This window comes from Podarcis raffonei, chromosome 2, assembly GCF_027172205.1.
Source record: "Podarcis raffonei isolate rPodRaf1 chromosome 2, rPodRaf1.pri, whole genome shotgun sequence".
Lineage (NCBI taxonomy): Eukaryota > Metazoa > Chordata > Lepidosauria > Squamata > Lacertidae > Podarcis > Podarcis raffonei.
In genome coordinates this window covers 49,059,587-49,070,000 of record NC_070603.1, presented here as the reverse complement: position 1 = coordinate 49,070,000, position 10,414 = coordinate 49,059,587, and the positions used below count along the sequence as shown (strand labels likewise).

Below are 10,414 nucleotides of genomic sequence, written 5' to 3'. Positions count from 1 at the left end.
CCTAAGACAAGACCTAGTTAACCATTTACTGTCATACCTTCTTCCTTTCACCAAGAGCAGGCAGCTGAACTCCATTCACCAGCATACTGCTTAGTTGTTTAGATACAAAATCCTTTTTCAAGTGCACATTAATGAAACCTTCAGAAAAGCATAAAAAGTAAAAATGATTCCTGAGACTATATACATATTAAGGCCTTGATTTCTTTTGCACAGAGCACATATTTTGCTAAAAACACAGTATTGCAGAATTACCCATAACAGGGCAACTCATTTGCAGTGACAGGAAAAAAATCAATTTGATAATGATACAAGGACAAAGTGCCATTGATTTTTATCAATAAATAACAAAAGCCAATTGTCCAGACAACACATGCTGTCCTGTAAACAGCCTTGGTCACCAATTAGTTTGCTAGGAGGATCACTTTCACTGAGAGGCACTGGGTTTCAATAAAGTTTCTTCTTTATTTTGCAAGCACTCAGGTAATGTATGTGATTAAGTAGAATGATAATATTTATATAGATTATTTTAATTTCTTTCCAAAACTTCTTCATTTAAATTGCTGCTAACCTCTCTGAAAGAACCACATTCATTTTTAACTGCAGAGCTAAATAAAATGCTTCCCAACTGCCACAAATACCAAGCTGAAACTCACAGAGAATTATCACATGGTGCAACCTTCCTAAGAAATTCCCAACTGAGTACAGTCGTACCTCGGCTCCCAAACGCCTTGGGAATTGAACATTCTGGCTCCCAAATGATCAAAATCTGGAAGTGAGTGTTCCGGTTTTCGAAGGTTCTTTTGGAAGCCGGACGCTTGATGGGGCTTCCACAGCTTCCGATTGGCTGCAGGAGCTTCCTGCAGCCAATCAGAGGCTGCACTTTGGTTTTCAAACATTTCGGAAGTCGAATGGACTTCCGGAACGGATTCTGTTCGACTTCCAAGGTATGACTGTACTCCTCTGCCTTAAAAGCTGTCTGCCTATGGAAGCCAGAATGTCACAGGGGTACACGTCAGAATTCCTGGTAGGGTGAATAGGCATCAAGCTTAGGGAGAGGATTCCCCTTGTCCTCCTATAGTTCATCTCTAAAGGACTCAGAATTCTACTGAGTCATTTCATCATAATACTTCATAACATTAGATTTAAATGTCCCAGAAAAGTAAAAACAGAGTAACTGTACCAGGACCGGCGATTTCAATCTTTGCTATGCATTCATTGTCAGGAATGTTTCTGGCAATCTTATCAGCTATTTCTCTCGGGCTCACTTTTTGCTCCTTGGTCTTGAGCAGTATCTGAAAGACACAGCAAGAGGTCTCAGCGCAATCCCTGACTGAGGAGAACACAGAGAACCTGAGGCAAAGCTCTACAAGCTCATATCATTTGAGCAGCTGTGATAAAAATGGAATTCCCTTTTCACAGGAATCTGTCAAGAAACCAGCCTGCCTGGAAAACCCCACCGGGTAAATATAGCAGAGGCAATCACAAACTGAATAAATACCCTATGACCCTACTGTTATTCAAGCATATGTGTGGTCCTTTGTTGCCATTTCCTGTCAAAGGAAATGAGAGCAGCAGACAGTTGCCAATTCCACATCTGCCACATGTAAGCCAGAGCAATTCAAATGATTCTTCTGAGTATGCATCTTTTGAGATGCATAACTCATTACAAATGACTTTTACACTGGCCTTTCCCAACCTGGAGTCCTACAGATTTTGGCTGGGCTGGTGGGAGTTGCATTCCAAAACATCCTAGAGGGCACCAGACTGCAAAAGTTGTTCTACACATTCAAAAGGGAGGAACCCACTGATCTTTATGAAAAGAATTGGTATTGGAGAAGAACAACAGCCAGATGGTTTCCCACGGCAAAATGTAGGTAATTCTAGCTTTCCTTTCTAATAAGTAGTCTTCCTATGGCAAGTACTCTCTCTCTGATGTACAGTGGTACCTCAGGTTACATACGCTTCAGGTTACATACGCTTCAGGTTACAGACTCCGCTAACCCAGAAATAGTACCTCGGGTTAAGAACTTTGCTTCAGGATGAGAACAGAAATCGTGCAGCGGTGGCGCAGCGGCAGCGGGAGGCCCCATTAGCTAAAGTGGTGCTTCAGGTTAAGAACAGTTTCAGGTTAAGAACAGACCTCCAGAACAAATTAAGTTCTTAACCCGAGGTACCACTGTATTGCTTGGCTTCAGAAAGCAATCCTCAAAAAATGACAAGAGCGTACGTGCCAGGCGACAGTCTCTCCATGTGCCCTGCCAATGTGGAAAGCTGTCACAAATGTGTTTTGTCTTTGTACATGCTCATTAGCATATTGTGCTTGCACTCTCAGCTGGAGGGGCTAGGCAGCTATTAGTTTTAGAGATATATTGCTTGCTTTCTCCTTTGCTTTCCCTCCCTCCCTCCCGCCCGCAAACACACACAGCTCTCTCCCTTCACCTTTTAGAATTCTGCTTCCAAATGTTTGCTGTTTTGTCAAGTGTTGAGTGTTCTGAAAAATGTTGCACGATGCACCAAGAAACTGCTCATTCACGTGGAGCAGGAGCTAAAGATAAAATCAGGAGTCTCCAAATGGCTGGTGTCCAGAATGATTATACAGAACAAAAATTTCATTGCTTCTCTTGGGATGAAAAATATTTTTTGATGGCTGGAAGGTGTGTGGAGGTGGGTGCATGGGAGATTCCTTTTTTTAAAGGAACAGATACTATTTCAAAACAAATTTAGTGTCTGGGAAATGGCCGGGGTGGGAGGGGAGGGGGGTTATGTTTACTGAAATCAATTTCAATGAAAGTAACGATCAGCCAAGCAAATTTGCAAAACTGTACAAAGTAAGCAGCGACATGTCCTGGGTGTCAACGCTGGCAGAGAGAGAGCTCAAAAAGTGCATCGGGGTGGAGACATTCCATAAAGCAGCTTGTGTCCATGCCGATCTCTGGAGGGGCTGTCAAAAGTTGTGGGGAGGGAGGGGAGACCTTATGATATCAAGGAATACAAACAATGCAGACATTGAGAAACCTGCACCAGACAAGACTCCTAACAGTGACTTAATTGGGGTAAAGCAGCGGTCAAAAATATTTTAAAAAGGCACTGCAAGCTTGTGTTGGGCTGGCTGACACCCAAGTGCATATGCTAATGAGCTCTATGAAGAAGAGAACACACATTTGTGGAGCTGTTTGTCCAAAAGAAGTTCATGCCGAGAGGCTGCCGGCTGGCACGTAACAGTATTGTTTGGAAAGAGATCTCTGCCAGGCCAATTTGCTTAGTAACTTTACCATCCTCCAAGGGATGTGACAAGAAGTCCAACTTCCACTGCAAACTTACATTGATTTTTAAATCAAAGAGGGAAACTATACTGGTAAGGATTTTAGAGGTGATTTTTGAAAAAAGGTAGCTGATCTGTAGTTCAGGATTTAGCTTACTGTTATTTTATTTGTTTATATGGAAATACAGGTCTTGACATTCTAGCATGCACATTATTCAGGACAGTTTACAAAAATGAAAATCACTGCTTCATATGAATACAAATGAGTAAGATTCTAGAAAGTGTTAAGTCAAAATTAAACCATTTTTTAAAAAAACATGCATTTTTTTCCCTAAGCCAAAATGGGGAGGGGAATAAGTTAGTATGGCCAGCAGCAAAGATGCAAACTGTAGTCCAGCAACATCTGGAGGGCCCCACATTCACCACCCCTGCTTCAGAGGCAGAATTATATTGGCTTTTCCATAATTGATATGTAATCCTTCCAGGGTAGAGCCAATGCTACAGCTTTGCTTGAATAATGGAGCTTCCTGTCACGTTCCCTCCAGCCTGTTCTCAAGATCAGCTCCCAAAGATTGGGGGGCCCTCTGGAGCAGATTTTTGTGGTACATGGATGAATGAAAATCCTGTTGCACCAGCAGAACCCCATGGTGCAACACTGAAAACTCATAATTTTTATGATGTTTCATGTTTGCATGTGACTAGATTATCTTCATTTTAAATGCTTTAAGACTTGTCTGCTGTGTACTGTGTTCGTTCAAATGTGGCAATGTAAATAATAGAAGAGTGCAGGAAAAGATTCCTCAATTGTAGGGTAGATTTCTGTGAGAAATGGAGAGGCTGATATAGAGTGGTTGGTTTTCACTGTTCCACTCAAACTACAACATCAGCACAATGCTGAGCAATGTATATTTTCAGCTGGGTGGCTTTGTGCTGTTTGGATACAGCACTAGAGAACGACAAATTCTCACATTATGAATTACCTGGGTTATGCTCATAGCACTGTTGCACTGATAGTCACCAAACTTGGACTGCTGACTTGGTGTCACCAACAGTGGAGGATTTTCTAGATCTGGATACGCAGCTTTAATAGCCACTCCAAAAATGTCTTGAAGGCGACTATTGATGTTAATCATGCCTTTTGATGGCTTGCTTCTACTCCTTTCTTCCTGAAGGCTCTAAATGAAAACACAAATCTAATTATCCATCCATCAGATTGAGGAGCCCATTGGAACAGTGCATCTCAATTCAAGCACCCTAAACATAGCACATGATTAAAATGAAATGTGTGTGTAAACACAAACACACATAAATCCTAATCTGCTTTCTACAGAAACAAGTTCTTCCAGCTAATGGGCAAAGGAAAGCTTTGCACTGCTTACAAAATGTATCAGACTTCAGGTGAACCAAGATTAACAAACCCTGATGGCTGTGTCAGGTTCCATCTATTTTTACCTAGAATAAAGGGAGGCATGCTCTCTTTATGTGCTCAGAGTACAACGATAAAATAGCTGCACACACAGAAATGATTTGTAAATAAAATACCCTGCTAAAGAGAATGAAGATTGTCACAGCTTCAAAAGCCTGCTGTGTGAGAAAGCAGCAGGCAGAAGGTTTTCATGTTCAAGAAATATTCTTGCAAATAGTCATTTGTTTACAAGTAGACTTGCTGGTGGTGTAAAGAAAGCCTGCCACTTTAAAAAGCAGGTTGCAACTCTCTTTTTCATTGAGCAGAATTACTAGATTTGGGGAGGGGAGAATGTTCCTTGACTACCCCCAGCCAGATGTACGCAAAAGTATTTGGGAGAACTGCCTTGCTAAACGAAGCAGCAATTTTCTTGCATCCTCTCAAAGCACCAAAAGTACAGCCCTAATTGACAGCACCAGAGACTCTACCAGGATGAAGTGCAGCCTCTCAGTCTTAGAATCAAAAAATTGTAGAGTTGGAAGGGATCCTGAGGATCATGTATTTTTTTTTTAAAAAATGTTTATTAAATTTTCCAATTTTTTAAACAAACAAACAAAAACAGAACAAACAAAAACATTAAAAAAGGCATATAGTTCATAAAACGTACTTTTCCATAACAAATTTCTCAGACCTCCCCATACTTCTCCTCCTCGTATTCCAATTAAGATTATTTGTTCAGCAAATCCTTCATTTAAAGCATTACAGCTTATATTATTACCTTATTTTTCAAACCCTTTTTTCCCATCTATATTCATTTATAACCTTACAGCTAGAAACCACTCAATTTCAATCCAACACCATCAACATTCCTTAATTTTACAATATTTCTGTAGATAGTCCTTAAATTTTTTCCAATCTTCTTCTGCCGACTCTTCTCCCTGGTCACGGATTCTGCTCATCATTTCTGCCAATCCCATACAGTCAATCAGTTTCATCTGCCGTTCTTCCAGAGTGGGTAGATCTTGCGTCTTCCAATACTTTGCGATGAGTATTCTTGCTGCTGTTGTACCATACATAAAGAAAATTCTATCCTTCTTTGGCACCAATTGGCCGACCATGCCCAAGAGAAAGGCCTCTGGTTTCTTCACGAAGGTATATTTAAATACCTTTTTCAATTCATTATATATCATTTCCCAGAAAGCCTTAATCCTGGGGCACGTCCACCAAAGGTGAAAGAATGTACCTTCATTTTCCTTACATTTCTAACATTTATTATCGGGCAGATGGTAGATTTTTGCAAGCTTGACTGGGGTCATGTACCACCTATATATCATTTTCATAATATTTTCTCTTAAGGCATTACATGCCGTAAATTTAATCCCGGTGGTCCATAACTGTTCCCAGTCAACAAACATAATATTATGACCAACGTCTTGTGCCCACTTAATCATTACAGATTTGACCGTCTCATCCTGAGTATTCCATTTCAGCAGCAAGTTATACATTTTTGACAAAGTTTTAGTTTTGGATTCTAGCAGTTCTGGGATCCTGAGGATCATGTAGTCCAACCATAGCTGTCAACTTTTCCCTTTTCTTGTGAGGAATCCTATTCGGAATAAGGGAATTTCCCTTAAAAAAAGGTAAACATTGGCAGCTATGAGTCCAACCCCCTGCAATGCAGGAATATGCAGCTGTCCCATATGGAGACTGAAGCTGCAATCATGCTCTAGCCATGACCTATCCAGGCATTCTTGTTCCTTGGATGTACGCTGGGGAAAACAGCTGGCGCAGATGCAGCCCAGGTCAAAGAACAAGAATACTGACAATTAGGGCTGGGCGATATATTGTTCCAAACCGGCCTGAAGTCCATATTGTGGTATCAGTTTCATAATTTTTGACCTGGCAATGTGTGTGTGTGTGTTATGGGGAAATCTCAATGTGAGGATAACCGTGAAGCCAGCTAATGCCTCTACATAGCTTCATCCTTATTTCAGACATTGTGATATATTGATACATCACAATGTTTGGCTAGTGATATATTGTGATGTTTAAAACCAGGTTATCGCCCAGCCCTAGACAACATAATCAAACAGAGAAATGCATTTCTGTGTAATTAACTATTTTAGGTTCTTCATAACATTTTAAAAATAACTTTTTAAGGGTCAACGTATCAGTAAAACAGAACAATACTGCAAAAATTTCAAAGGAAGAATAATTTCATCCGTAAGGGGGGGGAATCTCTCCTGCGTTAATCACATTTTCTCATTCTCTTCACAATGACAAATGATAATTTTGAGAATCACGACAGTCATGACCATTCGTTTACTTTTCGCACACTTCACACTATTCAGAAAGGGAACATACCTTTTGTAGAACATTTAAGCGATATTTAAGTTTTGCGTTCTCTTCCCGCAACCCTTCCAAATTTGGGGAAACTCCCAAACATCCATAGTTTTTCAAACGATCAACTTCTGCAGTCAGAAACTTGATTTCCTTTTCCTAGGATGCAAAATAGAACCAGTAGTATATAACCTGTTCTGTCTTACCCTATGATAATATATGATAGGGATTGCATCAAAATTTAATCTTTAGTGTTTATTATCCATAATTAAACTAACTACACTGTTAAAAATTAGTAGCAACAAATTCACCAACCAATCCCTTAAGGAAAGACTGGTGGAGCATAATGACATTAGCTTTTCATTAAAAATCAGATATTATAGGACAACATGTACAGTAGATAAACATTGCTGATTGTGATATTCATATAATAACCATATTATCTAAGATTTCCATTAAATGTAGGCTTGTTCTGTGTAGTGCAAGCAGAACTGATTGAATGGAACAAAGATAATCCATTATGAGTTTCACCACCACCTGAGTGAGTGATAAGAACTTATTGTTACATATCAGTATGATTTTATTCAAAAGGTCCTACCATGCTTCCTCTTTTAAGGGGAAAACTAAGAAACCAGAACTGAATTCAAAGTACCCCAACTTCAGAGACAGTTTGCCTGCTTTGGCTGATTACTAAATATATTTACCTTCACCTTCAAATTTGGATACAAATCAAAGGCAGCGCCAAAAATATTTTGTCTATCATCCTAGGAATACAACTGCCTGAGAAATGAAAGTGCCACAGGAAACTACGCTGTGGAAGAAACAGAAGCCATCAGTCCCTTTCTCTCAACAAACCTGCTCTGTTGTTTCCTTTTGCAGCCTAGACCTTCTAGGACCTTCCAATATATTGTATGTGTTTTATCATATAAAGTTTATTCTGAGGGCTGAAGTAATGAAAATCAGAAAGAACAGTTTCCACTACTAAAAATATTCTGAAGTGTAGCTCTCAAAATGTTGCAGGTTATCTGCTCTTTCAGTTTGCCTCTCTCAAACACCTGGCAGAAATTATTTTAGAAACACAAACAAAACAACATGCTCTGCAATTCAAAAAAAGAACAAGTCTCCACATGGCTTACCCATCATGTTCCCCAGCTCAAAAACTAGTTCATGAACTATTTCATTAAATTGCTAACCACACCTAAACTTGTGACTGAAGAGTGTCTCATGTGGCAAAATTATAGTTATTAGAAATTTATTATGAAATAAAATTACTATTAGCAGATTCAGATTTATTTATTTAGCTACGTAAAAGTTAGGCTAGTAATGAGCAGCACCCTACTGTAAAAAAAAAAAAATTCTCTGAGAAATGCCTACATATGCTAGAAATTAAATGTAACTATGTGCCTGTTTAGCAATTTCTTATGTACCAATTACTATCAGAGGGAAAGAAGAGAAGAGGTGATGAGGCTTCATAATTGGTGCAATAGTAGTAAGAGTCTTCTTCCAAAAAAAGATCTTGGGAGAAATTCTGGAACATTGTCTAACATTATGACAACTCTACTAATTTATAGTGAGGCAGGTAGTAGAGAACTAGACTGGTGTGAAGAAGAAATAAAGAACATGCCAAAAACTGTAATTATTATTTTATGCTGGGCATATGAAATTCTGTTCTACACCAAAAGCCTAACTACATTACATTATTGTTCCAAAGAATGTAATATTGCCAAATTCCTGTCTTGAAGTATATCATATATGTACATCTAGCTCAGGTCAATCTTGGCCAATGCTTGACAGTGTAGACCAGGGATCAGCAAACTTTTTCAGCAGTGGGCCGGTCTACTGTCCCTCAGACCTTGTGGGGGGCCGGACAATATTTTTGGGGGAAATATGAACTAATTCCCATGCCCCACAAATAACGCAGAGATGCATTTTAAATAAAAGGGCACATTCTACTCATGTAAAAACAAGCTGATTCCTGAACAGTCTGTGGGCTGAATTTAGAAGGCGATAGGGCCAGATCCGGCCCCCAGGCTTTAGTTTGCCTACCCATGGTGCAGACCACTAGAGTTGACAATACTATGCTTTTGGTCACATTCTATCAAAATACATGGTTACCTGTCTTTAATTATTCCTCCAATTACCAACTATTACAAAAAGGGGGGTTGTGGAATAGGATGGGTCACAAAGCCAAAGAAACTACCTGCTTAAGACTGTCACATAAGTGAACACAAGTTGCTTGCAGAGAGGCTTCTAAATATATGTGTGTGTGTGTGTGTGTGTCAAGGTTCTTGTTAATTTTGCTTTTCCCCTCCACACCAACCTAACTATTCTTAGATTTATTATGGCCTTTGTTTTTTGAAAACAACAACAAAAACTTTAGTTGCTTTGGAATATGGTATAAAGAATCCCCAAAGGATTTTTTAAAAAATCCATTCACCTTCTGCCAAGAGTTGTTGCATGTATTCGGTTTACGAAGAGAATTGTTACATGTCTTGGAATGCTTACTTTCCAGATATTTTATTTTCTATTAGTACATTTACAAATTTACAGCGTCTCCATTCAAGCGTGCCCAAGGCTGCTGCCTACAGAATAGCAATGAATATAGTCCGGTTTTTTGAGATTCATTCTGGTTTAACAAGAACGTAGCAGTTGTTACTTCAATTATACTCCACTGTTGTGCGAAAATACAAATAACTGATCGGTGGGTGAGGGCAGGGGAATTTCCTTGTTGTTAAAAAAAGGGGGGACGGGGCAGGGGCCCTTCGGAAACCCAGCTTTGCCAATTCCAACACAGGTGGGCTTCCCAACGTATCGCCCATGAGAGCTAATATGCACTCGCGACCTCTCTCTCTCTTGTTCTCTGCAGGGGCCCTGCCCACTTCAGACGTTGACCCGAGAGAAGCGTGCAGGGGGCGGGGGGAGGGCAACTGAGCTGGCGAAAAGGGCAGGTGAGCAGCCCTGGTTTTAATCATTTCTGCTGGCGTCAAGGTTTCACCCAACGACCCTGCCCCCTAAGGAGCCAGGAGGAAGCGAGAACCCCTCACACGCCTCGGGGAGGGACCCGCTCGTACGGAGGAGGGAAAAAGCGGGGTCTGCGCTGACGTAAGAGGCTCGAAAGGGAAAGAAGCGCCGCGCTGGCGGCAGACTAAGCAACGCCTCCCGCCGCCGCCGCCCGGCCTCCTCCGAGCAGCCACGCGCTGCCTCCGGCCCCCCCCCTTTGCCTCTGCCGCCCCGAGCCCCCCCTCCTCTTCGCCTTCCAGCCGCGCCCCATAAAAGAGAAGGACGCACGCGCCTCTGACCTGCCGCTGAAGCCGCTCCGCGCATTGAGCCACCTGCACCTCCATCCTCGCGGGTCAGACAAAAGGGAAACCAAGACCGGAAGCGGAACTCCTGTTCTCTATGGTGAG

At 41.0% G+C, this 10,414-nt stretch overlaps 1 protein-coding gene across 1 annotated transcript in view; it reads right to left on the bottom strand.

The window, feature by feature from the left end:
- Nucleotides 1–10,414, bottom strand: part of RARS1 (arginyl-tRNA synthetase 1) — a 22,466-nt gene extending 12,052 nt beyond the window's left edge. The window contains exons 1-5 of the mRNA XM_053376505.1: nucleotides 10,307–10,414; nucleotides 7,032–7,166; nucleotides 4,243–4,437; nucleotides 1,181–1,292; nucleotides 38–138 (exon numbers count right to left, since the gene is read on the bottom strand). Coding sequence (XP_053232480.1) covers nucleotides 38–138; nucleotides 1,181–1,292; nucleotides 4,243–4,437; nucleotides 7,032–7,166; nucleotides 10,307–10,351 — 588 coding nt within the window. The 5' untranslated portion in view covers nucleotides 10,352–10,414. The remainder of the gene's footprint in view (nucleotides 1–37; nucleotides 139–1,180; nucleotides 1,293–4,242; nucleotides 4,438–7,031; nucleotides 7,167–10,306) is intronic.